General features: G+C 45.1%; 1 protein-coding gene across 2 annotated transcripts in view; it reads right to left on the bottom strand.

Annotated features, from left to right (window-relative positions):
- LOC114873952 (receptor-type guanylate cyclase Gyc76C-like) overlaps window positions 1–22,850 on the bottom strand; it is a 53,871-nt gene that overhangs the window by 10,647 nt on the left and 20,374 nt on the right. For both annotated transcript variants that reach the window (XM_029182764.2, XM_029182765.2), the window contains 2 exons: window positions 17,595–18,027; window positions 13,066–13,263 (listed from right to left, as the gene is read on the bottom strand). In XM_029182764.2, the coding sequence (XP_029038597.1) occupies window positions 13,066–13,263; window positions 17,595–17,984 (588 nt within the window). In that variant the 5' untranslated portion in view covers window positions 17,985–18,027. The remainder of the gene's footprint in view (window positions 1–13,065; window positions 13,264–17,594; window positions 18,028–22,850) is intronic.

Raw genomic sequence — 22,850 nt, 5'->3', positions numbered from 1 at the left:
TCGTTAACTCTTTCTTTCTCCTTCTTTCCTACGTTACGGTTCGCTGGTCGCCCCTTTCTTTTTCCTTTCCCCGATGAAAAGTTACATTTTCTTTCACGATACCGTGCGTGCGGGACACGGTGAAAACGCGACCGTTGTCCGGGATGTTAACGACCCGACCCGATACCCTGAACACGACCAAAAAAGGGACGAGGAGAGAGACTCTCGTTGACCGAGCGAATTCTTTCCAAGGAATTAGAAAGCAGCCGGGGAAAGAGCGGAGCGGCCGAGCTCGCCATTAGATAATTGAACTTGAAGCCACGGGGGACGCAGCCTTACGCCAATTAAAGCCCCTCGCTCTCGGCTAATCCCTACGAAGAGAGTGTCGGTCGGTCGTTCGTTCGGTCGTTGTTCCTGGACGCGTTTGCTCCGTTTCTTACTTTCCATCGGCCATAACTTCCTAAATTATACCGTTAACGCAACGATATTCTGGATTCCAGGATGATCGTCGATAGCCGGATTGCGAGGCGAAGATCAGTCGATCGATAAGGGTGCTCGTTAAACAGTAAGAAGGAGGACGATTCGTTTTTTCGGCTTCGTTTCATCGCACGGGATCGTTCGGTTTTTATTAGGTGACAGTGTTTCGCGCCGGCAATCGTCCCTTCTGCCAATTAAACTGGCCCGAAGACGCGAATAATTAACGGCCAACCAGGTGAACAAGATGGGACCGTGGAAATCGTAACGCGACCACGGTGATAACATCGTTTTTCTGTATCTTACGCAATCGTTAAAAGGTTTAACGCGGATGAACGAGGAGCTCGAGAAACAGGGTGCAATCAGAAAGTGGGCGGATTAAACGCTTTAATTAACTTGTTATGAAATCGTTAACCGCCAGGATAGGTTTGATTCGATCTTACGCTAATGACGCTATGATTAACGTTCCAGAGAAGCTTTTTCTCCTCTTCTTTCACATATACATAGTTTTTTGTAATACGACGATAAACGCGTTATCGTTCGAGCAAATCGTTCATTCCAGCGAGTGAAATTGATTTCTTCTGGGAGATTTCTTCTCCGACCGTCGAGGAATTAATGCAACTTTATCACGGTGTAGATTGAAAACTTAAAGGAAGGGGAAAAACAACAACGTATAGATAACCGATTGAACGAACTGAATATGGAACTTCATTCGAAGAGATCAAAGGTGTTGAACAATATTTAGATCCGACGTATTTATATTTAGCCTCGTGCCGCGCATACAACCACGAGCACCGATATAAACACATAATAGAGTGTATTTACTAACTCAAGACGCCATTATACATTCTAATTTGAGGAATGAGAAGCAGAATGTTGTAACCGTCTGGTTTTATAATAGAGACGGAGACATATACCAAGGGCACTCCTTCTGCTTCCAGCGGCAATAAAAATGGTAAAAATTTTGCAAAGCGAAACAATATTTTGGTGTAACCGAACCGAACCAGAGAAAGTTCAAGCTGTGTTCCTAAAACACGGCCGGGTCGAATCGAGTCGAGTCGGTTGTGTTTCGCAATCCGCGCGCTATCTCTCTGGAAGATTTATCATTCGAGAAAGGTGTTCAAATTGTGCCCCAACGAACGGTACACAATCTAAAAATACATTTCTAAACCGGAGAATCATTGCTCGACGGCCCTGTTCACCAGGAACGCGTGCACCACTCGCCCGAGTGGGGAGAGTACACAACTCTTTTACGCACGGGCGCATGCGTACTAGAGGAAATAGCGCGGACGCATGCGCGTACGCTAGGTGAAACCGCGGTGGGGGATGCGCGGGCACAGAAACAGGGCGGTGCTTTCATTTATTCATAAATCAACAGCGTCTATTTATAGGTACCCAACGGACAAATAGCGATAGTTGTGCGCGCGACGCTGTATCCTTGAATGGCGAAACAATCGAATGGAAATTAATGCGGACCGATGAAAAATCAGACACGAACCACCGCGGCAGCCGATTGTGTACTCTCTTCGTCGAGCACGTGGACAACTTTTAGCGGTGCGCCCGGTCGCGTTCGGTCAGGGTCATAGACACCCGGTCTACGATAATTATCTGCCTTCTTAATCCTCGTCTCCGGAAAGTTTTCCATTCCGAACATCAGCGACACACAATCTTTGGGTAATTCCCTCGAGCCAACTAGTCGTATCGGTTCGGTAGAGTTTGCTGACGGATTCGAGTGGATCTTTGGATTCGCGAATCGGCACCGCCACCGCGGAAAAGCTGACGGTGAAGTTGGGAAATGATCTCGTCGTGATCCAGGCAGATCGGTTCTACGGTGGGTGTCGCTGGCCGACGAGGTTACAACTCTGCTTGGGAGTCCGAGAGACGAGCATACGGATGGTGTAGGCTCGTATATGGGACGGGATAGGATGAGAAAGAGAGAGAACGAGAGGAATCGAAGAGATGGGAAGGCAACTGCCTCTGCTTGCCTCTGCTGATGCTGATGCCGATGCCGGTGCTGCCCGTGTTGGTTGTAGCTGGTTCGTTCAGTCTGTCGCTTGGCAAAGCAATAGCCCAGGCTAAATATAGCCTGGCGATAAACATAGGCAGTTAGTGGAGCCACGGTGTATAGTGGCGTCGGTATCCTTGGATATACTCGAATGACGCCGGATACACCAGTCTCTTTCTCTTTCTTTCTCTCTCTCCTGTAACGCCGTGGGATTTCGGTCCTACCTGACAACCATTCAAGAATCCCGGCCAGGTCGAAAAGGAGCAGAAGGGTCGGTGAATCCCAAACGAACCCTCGAACGCGGAGTAAATTAGTTCGCTGCCTTTCCCCTTATTTCTTATCAATCTAAAATAGGTACTTTCCCGTCGTGGTAGTGTTTGCAAAATACCATCTCAATTTCTCCAAACATTGACATTTTTATTTTGCCCACGTACACGAATCGATGAAAGTGTGCGACGTGAAAATTGGGATGGTCGTTATGGCGTGTTAAAACGTAATTAGCGTTTTCGACCGGTGCGCTCTAGCCGATGTTAACGCTCGTTTTATGGTAATGGCTAATTAATATTGCATGACGCGTAACGAAGCTGTTGAACTTTCCGCGGGGAATACGTCGTCGCACACGATTTCGTATCTGTTTTCGATTAGAATGCCGACTTTGTACGGTTTTCGAGCAAAAGTAAATCCTTGGGATGTTGTTTGTAGCGCGGCGCGTCTGATTAACGGGTCCCGTGGCTCGTTTTCGTGATTTCGTTCGAAAGGAGAATAAATTGTCTACTTTCCTTCCTTGATTCGATTCGTGTTGCTCGACAAAGCAATACCCGATCTAAATATAGTCGGGACCGATAAACACAGACACTTGGACATATGCTCGACTGATAACGGATAGTCGTTGTAATACGGCTGCTGTAATATCGTTCACACCGTCGTAATACTATATGATTTACGTTGTTTTCGTCGACCGATTAGCGGCAAATATTGACAGACACTGATAGAGAACGGTGCACGAATTTAAAGGGTAAGTAACCAACGAAGCAAGCAAGCAAGTTGATAAGGACGCGTTTGTCGCGAAATTTATATTCGGCTCCCACCATTAACAGAGACTTTTCTGTCGTCTTTACGAACGAACGTCGTCGGAGATAACGAGGCAAACTCTCGCGTTGAATCCTCTCCGATCCGGAGCAATTATAATCACAGAAATAAACCGTCGAGCGAAATTCCTGTCGGATCACGTAAACGCGGCGACACTCTCCATTTAAAAATACCTTGCAACAATAAATATCGTCATTCGAGCATTCTTTCGTTTCCCAAGGTGAATGAAAAACGAATGAAAACAAATGGATAAACAGAAATTCTACTTCGTTTTTCTACACCGTCGTTCACCAACGAGAGAGGAGAAACTAGCCGCTTGTTCCGCGAATGATCGGCCTCGTTGCACGGAAATTATATTTAGAATGTAACATTAGGTTTAAACGTTGGTGATAGAACGAGCTTAGCAAACGACAAATTAAGGCGATTGCGACGAAGATGTCTTAGCTCGTTAAATCGCACGCACTTCGCGTATCGCGGGAAACGACCACTTGAAAGCACGGCTTATGTTCAAGATTTCACCAAGATCCTCGTACTTGTAATTCAAACCGTTCTCCATCGTACGGAGGCGTACCACGAGGATTATCATTCGAAAGATAAAACGCGTACTTTTCATTTTTCTCGAACAGATTTTAGATTCTGCCGCGCTTTCTTTCAATGCGAACAGACGCGCGCGGTTGAAGGCGGAAGAGAAACGAAAGCCGACCAAGTTATTCGCAAATACTCGATCTTGGCAAATCAACTAGGAAGTCCGATGATCTTGTTATCGCGAAAAGGATGATGTACGAGCAGTAAAACTTGACCTTAACGTTAATTCTCAGAGGTATCTCGATGGCTGACTTAACGGCCAGATATTTCTTCGTTGACAGTTACGTTCGCATTCCAAATATAATATGTTCATTTCGAAAGATACTACTTCCTACAACAAAAAAGATAAAAAAAAAAATGTGTAGTCTAAGTTGTAAACGTTAGATAAATATAGTAGTAGATGTCGACGCGCGAACTTTCCACGCGACAAGATGATCAAACGTGCTGATCACGTGCTCGAATCTTCGGATAAGCTCCTCTAGTGAAGAAGAAATTCGTTTATCTGCGTGCCAGAGGAGGCACGAACGACGTCGTCGTCGTCGTCGCTCGTCGTCGTAAAACGAGGGAAGAACAACGCCGGTCGACCATACATTCTTGTTGACCGAATGAATACGCGTCGGTACGCTGGGCCCATAATTGGTGCCGGCCAATTAAGGGTTAATTGAGTGTATTTTAGCCTGAAACCAGCCGCGTCGTCGTTACTTAAGGCGGCACCCACATTAAAACCGAACTGCAACGGCATCGTCGAAATAACGTCGGGTGTCTACCAAGGATTCGCCACTTTGTGAATCGAGTTTCGCTTGTCTCCTCCTTTACCGATCTCCCGACGAACATAATTATTCCTGGTGTATCGATTTATCCCCTGTACATTAACCTTTTTATGGGTGTCAAGCAGCAGCCGGGTGCACGGAAAAAGGTGGAGAATGTTGGATCTTTACAACAGCGTGCTGACACGTGTTTCCAGCGTGTCGTTAAGGAATTCCTCTTTTTTTCCCCTCTCTCCCTCTTGCTCTTTCTCTTTTACACGATGGTTGTTTGTGTATACACGAACGAGCGAATCGCTGACTCTAAACGACAGCTATTTTCGAACGGCAGACATCAGGCAGTTTAAGTAGAAAGAACGTCTTGAATATTCTCAATATTCGGGACCGATCGTCCTGAAACGAACGAAAGATCAGAGTTCGTTGCCGATCAGTGTGCGTAAGCTATGGGACATCCGGGTGTAGCCGGAATTATCAGCGCGCTAGAAATATTTTCGATATTACATCCACACCTGCTGCTGTGGCGGCTAATTCGAAAAGAACGATCCTTGAACGCTGACAAAGTGTCGGAGCCAAGGTTAAAAAACACGTTAGTCACGATTCGATCGAAGCGTGTACCGTGAATCACACGATGATACACAATCGGGAAAACTAGAATGATGCCTAGAAGCTGTGCCAGGCTGGAAAATTTATAGCGAACGAAACTCTAGTAGCTAGCCGGGACACCGAGACCAGAAGCGTCATCGAGCGTCAGGCCAAAGTAAAAGGGAATAATATTGATAAAAGAATTGAGGAAAGAAATTTGAAATTTTCAAATAAATAAATGAAAGGGAAAAGAAGATCGCTTCTGTAGTCGGGGTGGCAATTTCCCAGAGGAGGATCAAGATTACTTATATGCGACCCGATGGAAAAGCAACCCATTACGTTGCACCCTGGGCTTTTTTTTCTTTTCCGCTGTTGGCGCACAAGCGGACACGAGCCGCCAATGACGGGGCAAACGAGTCGGACTTGCTCGCCCGCTAAACCAGTATTCTCACACTCTATTCACTCTTTTATTCCCGCCTCTAAAAATAGAGTCTACTCCAGTAAAAACGTCCGCGTTGTGTTTCTCCTCTGTCCGTGATGAATGGACCGTTGCCTCTCCTCTCTTAACCACCGGCCGGGATTACAGAATACACCTATACACCTACTCGATGCTTCAACAGAACATCAGACCTTCCTTCTATTCTCTCTCGTTATGTAAAAACCAATTGACCCACTTGTCGAGAAACGTGAACGTGTTATTGGCCCCGAGATCTTGCCTCCTTCGAGGGTGGTTTGTAAATTGGAGCATTAGGTTTATTGGGTCGAGACAGTGGTACTGTCGGATCAAATTTGTTAGTATCTTCCCCTCGAAAATACCATCGTAGTCTTCAGCATCGCCCTTACCATAAATTTAAGGGTGACTTCATCCCCTAGATTCGTATCTATTCGTATATATTCACCCCTAAAAGGAAACGGACGAAAATATTTTTTCAAATCCAAGTTTAATTAAAATCAGAGAGAAACACTTAATTGACACTCCTAAGTAGTATAAAGGCACAATAATGATAAGAGCAACAATGATTCTCTGAATCAGAGGATCACTGCTTCGAGGAATGTGGTATGCACATTAAGCCTTTAAAATGTTGAGTAAACGATCCTCTAATTACTCGTTCATCAGTGTTATTATACCAATTAAGAGACAGACAAAGAAGAGATACCCCAAACTCATCGAGCTTGCTCTGTCGCCGGGGGAAATCATTGAAATCAAGATACGACATGTAAGAAGGAATAAGTGGCATCGAATCGAGTCGGATTAATCATTATTGATGTATTTCTCAACGTTATGTCATCCGTGTTCATCTTGCGTAATCGCAGTCGAGCCGAGCCGGCTAATCGCAACGCATGCAAGTATTTCCCTGATAAAAAAAAAAAGAAAAAAGAAAAATGGTACCGGTGCGCGCACGCACCGCGTTAATTTTACGTAATATCGTGGCTTTTACGCGATCTCGACGCCAGGCTCGGCCAATGGCGCGTCCACTCGCTCGTAAATTCTTCACGCTATCGCGATATATTTAACCTGGCGATAATGTGGCAAACAAATCGTATCGTTTCGCAGGGAACCGGTATTCTCACGCTCCGTTCGGTTCGTTCCTCGTTGCTAAAGATAGCAACGTATTTAGCTAGCAATCGACCGGCTTTCCAGCCGTCTCAACGCTCGTTTCATCCTTTTTTACCCTTTGAAGGTGAAAGAAATTGCTCGATAACGGCAGGTTGAAGCCACCGAATCCAGTGTCGCGTAAAACGCGACTTCGCGGTCTTGAGAAACGTCAGAAATCGTGACGTATTTCCTGATACGGTAGCAAAAAGTCACGATTTAACGCCACGTGAACGCGTTGCTCAACGCTGGCAGACGGGACGAAGAATGGTCCGGTAGTCGATGATCGGTGGTCGTGCGTGGCTAAAGATAGCCGGACGATTACTTCATCGTGGAAATCACGTAACGTCACTCGAAACGTAAAGATATAATGTGGGTCGGGGTGTCGGGGGAGACGATGAAATGGAAGCTACAAATGTCGAATCGTACGGCCTGAGTGGTACAAGTCATCTCCGCTGTGAATCGTTCGGAGGAACGTCACTCTTCGTTGCGATCGTTGTGATAGACTTTTTACAACTGTCACGTATTACGCGTGTATACATAAATAATGCATAGGAGACGCGAAACGGGCATACCGTCCGCTATTACCGGACCGATAGCTACCGCAGAAGCGCTATTATTACACTGTTATTGCACAAGATGAAAGTATCGCAATGCTATTTCGCGCCTACACATCCGAGGGAATCTCTGAAAGCCACGACGATGATCCTCGATAAGCGAGACTGTACGGCCGAAATCTTTTATTTATATTCACTACTCTCGAACGTTAACGCAACGATATTTCTATCGATCTCAACAACGACCGATCGATCCGTATGAGATCGGACATCATCGAGATCGAGCGTGTTAAGAGAATTCTGCACACGTTCTCCCGATGAAATCTATATGCTCAACGAGAACGTTTCTCGTCTCGGATGACAGTTTTCTGGATCATTTTACCGACCAGTCTAGCGAGAAAATTCTATATTCCCGTTCGAGTTATTATTCTATTAAATGAATCGTTGCCAATATCGCGGACCGTCGTTTTGCAGAATCAAACAGGACGAGACGCATCTCGAACGTCTTCATTACCATGGAATGTGTTAATAACATTTCAGATAAATGCACCCCGGGTTCCATAAAGAAGTTGATGCTGTTACGACGGTGCAGGAGCTCATTTTAAGATGCTTTTTCATTCAAAGTCCTTATTTTATTGCAAATATTCATTACTCAAAGATAATAAGAATTTCAGTTCGATAGTTGTGCATATTATACCGGGTGTTTTAATCTTTTCTATTTTCCATCACTCTATGTTTACTTTGTGTGCATAATTAGTCCGTGTCAACGACAGTATCGTTAATTAAAATCAAAGGAAAATATTTGCAAAAATTAAAATTCATTTTCCTTTGAAGAAAATGATAAGACACTAGTATAAAAGATGTTCAAATGAACAAAGATCAAAACGAAGGAAAGTTGAGGACCGACAGATGAGGAGGTCGATCAGGAACGGTAGATCGCGCTGAGTTTCCGAAAGAAAGGGTAACCGGTGTCAGTCGTCGACCAGGTAGGACAACGACGGACTGACACCAAGAGCCGGACCAGGTAAGCGTCCGTTCGAGTGCGTGGGGCATCAACAGGCTTGGCTATAAATAGACCGCGAAGGTCAGGGGAATCAGCAGTTTTCATGCAAATGCGGCATCGATGGAATAATATTGCTCCTTTCGCGGAGAGCTCTGATCAGAGCTCTGGTTACTCTCGTTGGTTTCCAGTTGCGGAATCGTTACGATTTAATCTGTTTTAGATTTGGTCGAGTAAGCCACGGATTAAACGCCTCTCTGATCGGTATTACAACGATAACTCCAGTCTAAAATTGGCCGAGAGTGTCAGGAAAATTCCATTCTGTGACCCAAGTCCTTTTCGCGAGAAATGTTGAAAAGGAATGATTTCTTAAAATGTTTCGAATTGTCGTTCAACACTTTTGACTAGCAGCGTATGTATTCGTAATTCGTGTTGTTTACTTCGTGCCTTTGCTCGATACTTTATCATCGAAGCGGCCAGGCAATTTGAATTGGAGATTTCCGCGCAGAGGTGAACACAGGAGAGTATGACACACTAAATGCCTCGACGAATATCGTCTCTCTCTCTATCTCCGCGTTTCACGATAAAACTCGTCGTCCAAGTTGGTTACAATGTCGGTTTTATACGGTGACGCGTTACCGTCGAAACGATACGTTCGCTGCCGCACGGTAAATGGACTTTATGGCCAGTCTAACCGTGGCTAGTAGTCATTTTCACCCGTTTACACGCGCGATTCTCCTCTCGAGTTTCAATGCATCCTACATGCCGTAGTGAACGTTTCAAATCGAGTTACGCAAGGTCTCAAAGGGTAATTCGACGTGGAGCCGTTAACGCGGACCCTCGTGGAGTATTGCGCGCGAAATTGCGAACAATCTCGCCACAGATTCCTAGCAGAACTCGTGATTATTCTTCCAGTTTACCTGAAACCCACCGACGTTCTAATCTACTTTCATCCCGAAAGAATTGCAATCTATTTCTCTCCGTCAGAAATATCAAAGCCACGAGAGTTCCTTGGAATTCGCAAGGTTTCATCAAGAATTTCGAAGATCATAAGCGTATTTCTTGTTAGCGTCAGAGAGTGGTGTACCATGTTAACTATTTTCCAAAGAATTTCAAAGCCGAACGAAGTAACGGATGCTTACCGAATGAAATGCAAATCGCATCGAGCCTGTTTGCGTGGACCACCCTGTACAAGCAAGAATACCTATTTAGGTGCATAGCTGTAGGTGGATGCAGAGCCTGAATGCCCACCTATGCAACGGCGAAGATCTCGTAACGAGCGTATGCGGGTACCACGAGTTAGTGGGAACTTTCGATAAGTGGACTCTCTCGGCTCTGCTTGCGTGTACAGCCGCGCGCACGCTCGTCCACGCACACGCGGGTCACTGCATCGTGGTTGGTGCAACCACCTGTTGATTGCAGCGCGCCGCCCGAGACGATGACGTCTCGGTGCATCGGAAAAGCATCGAGCTCCGCCGCGGCCAGGATTTATACGCGTTTCGCGTGTTCCTTCGAAGAAATGGATAAAAATATCGGGTCGAAAAGAGGGCATTTGAAAAATTCATACAGAAGAACAGCAGGTTTCTGGCGACCGTGTTACGGTCGACTGATACGTTATAGCAGTAGGCAGAATACAATCCGACGGAAAGGCGAATAGAAGCCACGCAAACATCCGGCGGAAGGAAAAACCGCGAGTCTCGACGAAATTCAACGACGCGTGGCCGCGTGACGCCGCTCGATGCGGTTCCGCTGCGCCCGTTAACGAGTGAAACTAGGTGAAAGTAAGAAGCTGGGTAGACTCTCCTTACGCTTATATGCAGCTGCTAACGTCCAGCGGAACGGTCCGCGAGAGAAGGGCCGATTTACGCTCGAATCGCGAACGCACCTCCTCCGCGTGCCTTTAATCCCTTCCTTCTCATCTGCCAGCGAAACGATTGCCGTTCTCGCCTGGACGTTTCGTTTTCTTACGACCTCCAATTAACATAAATTAGTCTGGAGGCCTTTTTACGTTCGCGTACCACTTTCTCATATTCGAATTATCCGGCAATCGAGCGAGAGTCCTCCACGGACTCTGCGTCCTTACAGCTTCGTGGAAGCATAGTGGAAAATATGTAGCTCTACCTCTTTCTTCTTTTTCTTTCCCTCCTAATAATTAGAGCCCCGATACGTTCTATTACACGTGTTCATGTCTACTGTGGCAGTGAACGTGGTAACACTGGTTGCCGCAGTGAAAACAACCATATGTGACTCACATCGGTAAGAATTATGAAAAGGTTGATTGCTACAGTAGAAATAATCATATCTAGCGCGACACCCTATTAGATAGATTATAATAAAATATGTGCATAGATAACAAATTATAAAATAGCTATATGAATTATATAATAAGGTGTCTTCACATCCGTCCATTTTCACTACAGTAGTCGACGTATTAACAAGTAAGATACGTGGCAATAAAAATACAGATAGGAAAAAATCCAGATACTGTGAAAGCGTTTAATGCTTGTGGTATTTTTGTACGAAGTACCGAACGAATATTTGTTCTAGAATGAACGAAAATTCTTGATCGATAAACAAGTGGAAACATTACTGGAAAGTTGAAAGACAGATAAATTCGAACGTGCTACTTTTCGAACGGCGAATTCCACGCAAACGAGTGGTCTGAACACTCCAGACGATTAACGAATCGTACAAGCAGACGAGCAGTTCTGATCAACCGGTTAAAAATAGGCGCGGCTTCGTGACATGTGTTTTTATTATAAACTGCTACCACACCAGACACGAGGTTTCTGTTCGACTCTCCGTTTCTTGATAATTTCGTCCATAAATAACCTACGATACCGAAATTTCCGTCCCGACCCTGACGAGAGAGTAGTTTATTCCCTGACCCCGTGACACTCTAATACTCGAGAGTTCTTCTCTTTTCCTTTCCCATCATCCTTCGAATAGTAATAGAAGTTTAAGTAGTATTAACCGTCGGATGGTCAGACGCGAAAATTTAAACGTAATTTTAAGAAAAACGATTTTAATCCTGTTATCAAACGATAAAGGAAGAATATGCGATATCAACGGCACAACGATGAGGTGGTTGTATTCGTGATTCCGTGACAACGAATGAAACTGCATCGGATGATGATTCTGCTACGTTTGCGTGCACGAAAATAGCCTGTCGGAACGAAAGCGAACGAACCGTCTTGTTCTATAAAAAAGTGCATTCCATCGGTGGTACGATTTCACGAGCACCAGGACCGTCCATTTATCAACGAGCGAAGCATCCTAATTGGGATCAGAGGTCTAATCTTAGGACTGACGCGGCTTAGAATAGACACGAAGACGATTCAAGAGGATCGCGCCGCGATTAGAAAGGAAGAAACTATTATGGAAGCAATTCGGGCATAGGAAGATCTAACCCGATCCGATTGCGCGTAAATCGTGCTTTGTCCACTTTGATCGAGTGCACAACCGGTTCGATTCAGTACCGGGCCGTGATCAATGCGTTTCTGTAGATCCTGTTCAAGCAACCGTGTTGCCGAGCTTCAGACCTAGGTTAATCTGCTGTTTAAAATATCTTGGGCACGCGATAAGTCCGACCCAAGATAGCTCGAGCATGGTTCAAGGCACAACCTACGCGGTTAACACGAATCAACCTTGGGTAGAGCCAGTTGCTAGAATTTCTTTAACGTCTTACAAGCGTTCGTATATTAACCCTTTGAGGACGATAAACTTATGTAGAATTTCAAAGAAAATCTTATCACTACACTATTTTCTGATCTTGATATAAATAAAGTGAAGAAAAATTTTTTTTCTTTTAAAAGTCACGATGAAGACGAATGAAGCTAAGCGAGGGTGAGTGCATCGGCACGATACTCCTTCCAAAAGGAAGATCGGATGATAGAAGGTCCAAAGAGAAGGTTGGATGCTAATTTTTCAGGCCGGTCGATCGAAGCCCCGAAGCGGAGGCATCGCGTGTTCCCTAACATAGCACGTACGAAAGCTACGTAACGCACACACTCGCACGCGGAAGCAGCCTGTAATTATATTGTCACGCCGCGGGTGTTCAATTTGTCGGCACACATCCGCCTCCCCCGCGTTCGTTAACCATCTCTGGCTCGATCCACCTTCGACAACTTCGACGCTACCTTCGTCACCCTGGCAAACTCGATCTTCTCACGAGGCGACGGACGAAAGTCTCTTAGGTTACATCGAATAATCGGCGAAAATTCGCTTTGACTGACGATGCAACAATTGCTGTTACTTTCAGTACTGCTAACTCATTGTTACAAGGTGTTACAAGAAAGGTAGATACTTTTTCGAATAGAATGTTTCTCGGCCAATATTATCTTCGTTTCTTGATAATATTAGCAAATAACGTAAATCTTGTTTCGTCGAGCAGTTGCAAAGTAAGCGTTATCTTAAACAGTGTTAAAAGTACTTACATAACTAATCATGGGTATGTTGCGGGATTGAGCGACTATGGCTTCGACGTAGCACGAGCCTTCTGGTCCAAAGAAAGCTGCGACCCCGTCGCAGATCATATCGATCATCGCCTTGGTGGCTTCCACCGTTTCTCCCCTCGTGTCGCTCCATCGCATCACCAGCTTTACGTTCGGTAATATGTTTGGATCGTTGTTGATCTGAAAGAAATAGTCGACACATTTCAAGTTTTCATAATAAAAGGTTGCAAACATTTTCAATTCATTTTTATAATCCAATCGTAATTAATTCCGAGTCCCATATTGTCATACAATATCGAATAATAAGGATCAGATAGAATAATGCGACAAGATACTGACAGCGATCATCGTACACAAACACTACGTTCACCTACTTATCTCGTGTAATTGTTTTCCGCAGCACACTCGGTCAACCGATGCTTTAATGGAACTAATTACGTTACCATAACTTCTGTCATGAATATTCATTCTGGTCGACAACCATCGGTGTATGTACATACACAAACTATGGCCTGGCAATAAGAGAACAATAACCAAGCGATGAAACAACGACCGGTCGGTAATTAGAACGTCTTCCTAATTATCGTTAACTTGTTAACTGAGTCATTTTTCAATTAGAAAACACCTCGCCCCCCCTCGCGTGCATAATAAGGAACGGTTCATTTATTTTGACGCGTACTAATTACCCGTTAATCTCACGATTCGCAATTAGGATCGATCTTTACGCTAAGATATTCACCTGTTCGTAAACGTTATCGGAACGAGATCGATCCGTGAAAGGATCTGTACAGTGGGCGCAAGCTTTTCATCGAGCATGTAAATCGACGTGACGATAATGCGACTACTTGGAAAAGTATTGTTTGCTGGAAATCATATTTGCATAATAAGCAATCTCGTGGCTCGTATGATGTGTGTAGCCGAGCCGGATACGCCGCGAGAGTTAGAGGAACGCTCGCGAAGAACCGGGACAGGACATCGCGAGTAACATTATGAATTGAACTTTAATCGACGTTCCTGGCGGGCAGATATTCATTCCCATTCGATGCTAGAAAGAAATACCACTGAAAGTGAACCGGAGACGAGAGAACTTTGTTAACTCGTTCCTCTCCTGTTCGATAGAAAAGTACACGATTTAACCCTTTCGATCTGACGTCGTGAAAAATTATTTTCTGCGGATGGTTTAATGTATTCCAGCCGACACCTGATCGCGAATCAGTGGCTTAATTATACTCGCGCATCTCTAGCTATTGTTCTCGCAAATAGTTATTACACTCTACGAAGGAGCTGCCGATGCAATTAGAAATTTCATTAAAAAATCAACTTTCATATGGAAGAGGGCGAATTTTCTCGTAGCCTCGCCTCGGATCGCACGAACCGTTAAAGCGGTTTCGAAGGAACGTTATAAAAAATCATTGCTCTTCCCGTTGGATGGTTCGCATTCCTGATTTTGCACCTGCCTCGTCGGCTACCGAATACGTTCCATGGAATGCAAATAATAATGTACACTCGCTGTAAACGCGTTTTAATTATTTATTTGGTGGAATCCGCAGGTTTCTGCTTAGCAAGGATGTTGAATATAAATGAATTTTCCTAAAAAATTCTATTATATCCTGCGAACGAAGCCGGAAAAACACGGAAAAATGCACGACAACGATGCGCGTTGATTTCTCTGGGGAGATGTTTAAGCGTGAAACAATGCAACAACAGAAGCGTCTAACAGCGCTTGTTACGAGTGGCAGGGTTTCACCAATCAGCTTATTTTCGAGTAATTGAAGGGCGTCCGGTCGTGGAAGGCTGTGCAAAGGCACGAATGGCAACCTTCAGGGACGATCAGAGCGACTTTGCTCGCTTTGCTACGATTCGCTTGGTCGAGAGAAAAAAAAAAAATAAAAAGAAAGGTCTCAATCGACGATATCGCACGCGAATGCAAATGATCCGTTGTTGACTCGAGAACGGAAGGTTCGAGGATACTTTACTACGCGAAATCGCCAATCACTGTTCGCGTCGTATTTACAAGTATACGCGCCAAACTAGTTTACATCGTGGGAGTGCGTCATAGCAAATTCCAACTTTATTTTTTCTTTTTTTTACTTCAACAAGTATCGCCGGCAGCAAGCCGGCCAACGTGCACCTGCACACACTGTTGAAGCGAGCGGCCAGGTAAACGTCTAAAGCTCGATTCACACCCGCTCTCTGATTTTCTCGGTCAATTAATAATCCTCGAGGAGGATTAATTAAGCAATTCCCGAATAATTAGGAAAATTTAAAGGTTTCAAATGACAAGAGATTAATTCTTCACTTAATTTTTTTCAAAAGTGAAACTTGAAAATCAGCAATATTTCGCTGAATACATTAGAAGTGGACAGTCGCGACACGGACGTCTCCGATCACGGAAAAACTTTCACCGGCTAAAAATACAGACCGTATTTATTTTCTCGTTACCAGTCGTTCGTTGAAAAGGTATATGAAAGAAAAACGTTGTCTGACAAACATGGACGAAAATAGCCGTGTTCCAAACGAGATCGCCAGCCGTGTATATTATGTTTAAGGTAAAAATACATATCTGCGCAGCGTTTCGTTGTTACGGTCGAGTGTGAGCCAAGCTTAACGCTAACTGCGAGCACAGAGGCCGACATTGCGATCGCGATGCTTACTCTTGCGTGGCATATCGAAGTACACAAATAAACGGGCGCAAAGCTCGTTTCCTGCACCTTTCGAGCTGCATCGACCACACCGCTCGTTCGTTACGCGATTAGCACTCGCGACCTGTTCCGAGCGAAGCGATTTGAAAATCTCGCTTCCTCTCGATCTGTCGCTTCTTCTAAATTAACAACGACCTACGCGAATCACCGGCAACCCAACGATACTCGAGGTGTTAATTAGAATTTCAACGTGTCTGACCACACACGTTCATTTCTACTGTGCAGTCGAGACTGCCCCGACCTTTTGTAATCTCTCATAAACTCGGAGCACGCGTGTTCGACAAGTTAATGCATCGCTACTTATCGCTTCGAAATCCCATATTTCTATCGCTATCAATTTCAAAGGAGGAGAAGACGGTTCGGTTCGCGTGAAAAACAAGACCGGCTGAAACCGAATTCGGCAGTTGACTCCGCTTTACCATGATCGGCTCGGCGAGATACCGATATCCCCGAATAATTATCGGCGCAACCGCAATCCATCTTTGACGTAACTTGTTATTTCCAAGTAGAACCGGATACGTAGCAGCGATACGATCGTGTGCCGGTCATTTCGACGATTCCCAGAGGTTTCTCAGCCCGGAGCCGCGCCACGGTTGCAAGTTGCAAAACAGTGTGCGGAGGCAGGTTTCGGAGAAAAAGGGAGAAGGAAGAGGGAAGAAGAAGAGTAGGAGGAGGAGGTGGAGGAAGGTGCATAAGAGGGATCGAAGAAGGTTTCTCGATCGCGAACGAATTCTTCTCACGGTTGCGACGAGAGTGCAGTTTCGTCGGCGGACGCGTGGGCGGACCGGCGAATAATGCCGGTCTTGTATTTTTAAACCCTCGCACGAATCGGCATCTCCGGGGAGAGATCTGCCGGGTCACTCTGCACGTTGCAGCTCCCGCTGCAGCGAGCACCTTTCTCTTTTTCTTCTCTTATTCGACCGGGCAGAGACTCACCGGCGAGCTCCACCAGCGAAAACGATCTCACGGTCCCAGGACGCTCGCTTGCTCGCTCGCTCACTCGCGACCGCGTACGCGCCGATCCTCCAATGAATTATCGAGCCTTCCAGAGCGTGGAACGCCACGCCGCACGGTGACCGCCCGGAGGAAAAAAGCCCGAGACAGGGGCCACGATATTACCGACCTTACTTTTCGGCGAGCCAAGGATTCGCCGCGGACTACGTGGGAACCGAAGGGACCGCTACCGTAATTAAGGGCGACTCGCAGGAGGACACGCTCCGACTACTCCTTTCGAAACTGATTTCCAACGGCAACCAACTATACTTCTGGAAACTAACGAGCTAAATGTACCGTCGATCCTTTTTTACTTTGATCGGAAGAATCGAATTTAAGGATCAAGGAGAATTATCGTATTTTCGTCTACTGATACGTCTAATATGCGTACAAGTACAGCGGGATAAATAAGAGATTCTTCTGGTTCTATAAATATTCCGACCCCGAGGGCAGCTTCGTATCGTTGCAACAATATCTTTCGAACATGTGTTGTGAATTAATAATCTCTTTGTACAACTTCCGGCTGGTAAAGAAGATTAAAGACACGCGTGCCTAGATAAATGGTCGAGGAAGATTACTGGACACACCTATCGATACGACTGAAAACTTTGCCGTCTAGATTTCGAATGGACACCTTGCATAATTGTTATTCGATTTAACCTGAACACTCGATTCGCCAGTAGCGTCATTCGGGTCACCGTGGTATCGTTATTGCATCGATAAAACGAAGAACCGAGTTAAAAACGAAATGAAACAGAAACCGTTACGTGCTTAATTGAATCGCAAACTGTTGATGCGGCTAATTAAGAAACTTACCTCGTCAAGGGCCATGGAGAAGGCACCCGAAATTGCGAGTCCCTGGCGATCTTTGAGGCCGCCCTTGATAGCCGTGAGGTATCCAATGGTAAGATTCTGCTGCTTCCTCGGTTGAATGCTTCTGCCGAAGGTGGATTTCGGATAAGTCTGCCTGGATAGTGCCTGCTGCCACTCGGCCCCGGGTAATCCTGGCGGTTCGGCCAGGCCCAGGACCAGAGGGCTGCTGGCCAGCAGCAGCAACACCAGCAGGGCCCGTGAGCTGCTCCCGTTCGGCCGTGGGCCACGCGGTTGCAGCTGATCTTGCCGGTGCCGTCGATTTCGTTCCTGATGGAGTTCCTGGCGACGGGGAGGCCTGCGGCGGCTCGGCTGTACTGGCGGGCCGGGGCGCATGGCCGCCGCCGCCACCGGTCAGCACCGCCTCCCTCCCGCTCACCTACAATTAAAACAATTTCCCTTTAAACAACCCTACATATTTCTACCTAGGAAAATAGAAGGTGCCAAGCCCGAGACGTTAAACAACCGAGCGAACGTGTTTGCATTTTGTTCGCACCGTGGTAGGAACTGTTTCCTCGGAGCACGGTCACCTGCTGATTGCTTTCTACGAGCACATTACTTCGTTAGCACGTGGGTGAGGAATGTCAGAGAAGAAATTTCCTGTCATTCTTAGATAGGTGATAACTAATTCGATTTTAAAAAAGGAAACCGGAGTTAATCCTCCTTCTCGTTTCTCCATCCAGATCGATATCACTGGTTATCAAGATGTTTGCAGCGTGTGTTTAGCCGTTTATCTAACTTTATTTTTACCAGTTTCAATCCGCTATGCAATTAGATAGAAAACGCTTAACTTATTGTTAGAAGTGTCGTTTCAACGCTATCTTCCTGGCTGAATACACTTATCATCGGTCGGCATTTATTCCTCTGACTCATCGTATGTGCCATCTGCGCCAGGCTAATAATAACTGATATCCCTAAAACGATAGAACGCGCGAAGCACAGCTCGAGTACGATATTTAACGCGCGTGCCATCGACGCCGTGATCTGCAACGATTCCTTCCTTCGGTTTATCTTAAATCGATCGCGATTAATTATCTATCCGCTAACGATGCGTATTCCGATGTAATCGTGGCCTGTAGCCTCGCTCTTAGATTCCAGGCTAGAAATGAGTCAGATCGTTCATCGAAGAATCCATTGCGCATTAAGCTATTATCTCGTCAATCGGATATCAATGATCTCCAGGAAACGTTGCGTCAGAAATGCAGGGCTCGGAATAAAACGTGGGCAATTTGCGATCGATCGTTCGCCACGATCGTCTATGAATGATTTTCCCCTCCTGGCATCGATATAATTCATTCGCAACGGTGCACACGTCGATCTAGAAGACCTCAGTGCACGCGGAATCGACTCGCTTTCTATTGTTTCACGGCTGCAACCTTGGTGGAACGATTTTAAGGAAGTCTTACACGGAGGCCACGCGATCTTCGAGAGTAACGCGTGAAAGGACGAGCAGGAAGGAGAACGGGTATGTTAAAATTCCTCAGGCTACCATCGGTATTCACTGTTCGATGGAAAGTTAACTTTGCGTACGATAATGTTCAGCATTCGAGAAACGCCGCGCAATGAGACATAACAAGATCCGCGATTTATTTTAATCTTAATAAAAATAAATATTTCCGTCTTTTTAATTGCGTTGCGTTCGTAGATGAATAGCTTATGCGATGACTCCGTGACAAAGCCTCTTAAGGATTAATATAACGACAACAATATCGGATGCAATTTTGCAATCAATCCGAAGAAAAATAACGTAGTCGTCTCACGGAACGAATGGAACGATTCCGTGTTCGAGGCTCGAGAAACTTGGCGGGAACACGTGGCCGGCCAACGAGGGACCGACACACCTGTTGCAATTACGTAACAAAGTCGTACGCGGACTCTGTAGGCGACACACCGGGTTAAACGTTAGCCCGCAACAATAAACGCGTCTTCCCCGGCTTGATGCACGCTGTCGTCGTTCGCTAAGCGAGCCGTGTAACTTTCCACTCGTTCCACCTTTCTAACTCGCATTTAATTATGGCCGAGTGTCGTTAAATAGTCACCGAGACGGATTTATTTGACGCCCGGAACACGACGTCAAAGGGACGCCACTTTGGAACGAGCACCAGGTGACGGCACCCTCCGACACCGTCCTCGGTAGTCAGACGCTAATACTTGTCGCGACAAATCTGTTCCGCGTTTCGTTCTACCTCGTTTATACGGATGCTGAATTAGAAGATGAGTTAATCCTTTCGTAGTTTGAAATTCATATACCGGTTGCTCTTTTCTCAACTGGTCAACGATGGACATTCAAATTTTTATTCTTTACGATCTTGAATAATTTTTTAATCAATATACTTCCGACGTGTCATTTATTTGCAAGCTGTACTTTCTCCCGCCGATTTTTTTCTCGTCGAATGATAGAACAGTGTTGGACGATCGTGTCTGCCGGGACCAGTTTCGATCGGGCAAAGAACATCGTCGAGACGTTGCAAACGAGAGACACAACTTCTGTGGACAATTTTCACCAACAACGCGTCGCGTCGCGTCGCGTCGTCACGGTGTTGTTTATTTCTAGAGTTGTTTGTCAATCCGATTAGCGTATTTAACGCGTAGCAACAGGTTCCCCGTAACCCGTGCTCCAAACGCGTTTCACCGGTTAATGAAAATTTTCCAAATTTCCAGCAACAGACTCTACGAGCCGCTAACCATTTGACGCAAATACTAAATCAAACACCGATATCATCGTATGTAATCGATACAGAGTATATTTAGTTAGGTATAGCAAAATGTAACAGAGTTTCGTTTTAAAACGAACGGTTACGGTTTTGTAAACGTAGTCACGCCTATATTTATGGACAAAGATCGTATTTCTTGAATCTTGACAGTTTGTGTCACAATAATCCAAGACAAATGATCCATCAAACTAACCAATCTACAGGCATTTGTTGAATTTTGAAATTGCCAGTGATAACGATAAAGTAGAATAAAATTTTCGTGTAATTTTTATAGACGAATTTATTTTCACTTTAAAGCCATTATGTTCCCATGAAAGATTGTCAAAGCAAATAGGATCTTTTTAACACAGACCTGATACCTAAAGCAAATTCAGCCTGATAAAACTCTAAGAATAGCGTCGTCCTCGTGGAACTGTCTACATCATTTGTCAATGACGTTGCCTTTGGTTCACCGAGATAAATTCTACTCAAACTGATAAGTACATATAGAACATTGAAGCGCTTTGTCAATTTTAAGTCACAGTTAACGAAATAGAAAACCATTTGTTCTATTATCTATATTCGGTAATCACTGATAACAGAATCAGCGGATATCGAATAACCCTGAAAGCAAAAATCTCATTATTCTTGAAATTCATCCCCTCGAGTATCAACACTCGATCCAAGCATGTTGTTAGTAACCTGAGAACTGGTCGACGCGTATCAGTCAACATCTGTCAGGGGATGCCAAAGGAAACAACGATGAAACCCTTGAAACAGCTATTTCCGTCATGACACACGGAGATACCGACCTTTCTCCTTAATGGAGTACATATCTCGGAATCGAGGAGGAACTGGTCCTTTTTCTAGCGCGTTTCCACTGCCTTTTTCGTCGAGCTGATCAGGCCGCGACGCGGTCAGAATCGAGACAGGAAGTGAGATCAGTGAGCGGTACGAGTCAGACATGCGTTTACGCAACCCAGGGTCAACACTCGCGGTGCATATCGTTTAGATAAACAGTGATAATTCTCCGCTTGGAATTCGCTCCTCTGTCCCGGGCTCGTTACATACTGATCTTTCCTTCTCGTCGAATTGATACGGACATTCAGGGGACCAGATGTTAGAACTCGAAGAAAGCTTTAGCTTCTATTCGAAGTGGTTCTTGGCAATCTATATATGCGAGGAAAGCTTAAATTTAAACATAGATTGCTAAAAAGAGATCGAACGTCCATGCCGTGAGAACTGATTCGACGAGGGAAATTTGACCAGTGAAAACGTTAAGGTTGAACATCCGATCGAAGCGCGTTATCCTGTATTAACAGTTTGTTTTCCACACGTGATACGTGTAATACGGGTTCTAACGCGCCTCGTCTCTACGGTATGTATATCGTGTTACGAGGGGTAATTGAAGAACGATACGCGTATATGTAGTACAAGATGTGCACGCGTGGGCATTGTCATTATCGCAGCTACACAGTACATTAGAGTGTTTCGTGTCGATATAATATATCACGTTACTACTGTAAACGTTCAGGGGTGTGGCTACGTTGCTTACCACAGGATACAGCCTCACAGGTGTGTGTATCATTTGCAATTCATCCTGTATACGGATTTCTTTTTTTTTTCTCTCTATCTGTTAGTTTAAGTATAAATTAGTAGACGGTTCGTTTGACCAATAGTTAACGCAGTGATACTGCTTTGAATATTAACGAAGGGTTTATGTAGTCATTTCGATGAGATTTTGGGTTAAATAACGGTTTTATTTTTTCACATTTTTGTGAAAATTAATTTTTGTGAGATTCCGAATTCAAGTGGCACGATGGTTACCTTGAACGCACGCACGCACGCGTGCGTCTATTACGCTCGAGACGGTACGGCATAGTCAGGTGTAAATTGCAAGAATCTCGCGACTACGCACGGTTCGGCTCGTCAGTTTAATTAGTGCTCCGTAAAGGCACGGAATATTAATACACCGAGTTAACAGCGTCCTTTCGTCGCAGACATTAATTAACGACTCTCTGTTCCGTGTTAATTCAGTCCTCATCGATTTACTTCGATGTCACCTTTCCTGCAAGACCGTTTCCCGCTGTTTTTGTCTCGATATCCGATACAAGTCTCTCTCCCTGGCTCGTCGCGTTAGAAAATGAATGTTGCAACGAAAAACGGTGATTATTCAATGGCGATCGTCGAACCACGATAGGCGAACATGTTTTTGAGACCGATAACTGCCTGGATAAATGAAGGATACGCGACTGTTAGATTAAATACGAACATTAATGGGCGGACATTAACATAAGACCAGCGGATATAAATCAGAAACGGCAGCGATGATCGTGTAACGAGCTCGAAAAGAAAGGCAAAGATCCAGGAAGGATGAGGAAATAAGAAGGCCTCTAATTGCTATGTCTAAGGCAACGGTTTTGTTCCTATGCTCGTTCCTTTAATTAAATATGTGACTCGAGGATACGATTGCATCTTTTTTTCTTTTCTTCGTGTGCAATTGCACAGT

This window comes from Osmia bicornis, chromosome 12 (assembly GCF_907164935.1).
Source record: "Osmia bicornis bicornis chromosome 12, iOsmBic2.1, whole genome shotgun sequence".
Classification (NCBI taxonomy): Eukaryota; Metazoa; Arthropoda; class Insecta; order Hymenoptera; family Megachilidae; genus Osmia; species Osmia bicornis.
Note: the sequence above shows the minus strand (reverse complement) of the source record. Positions and strands in the feature narration are given on the sequence as shown.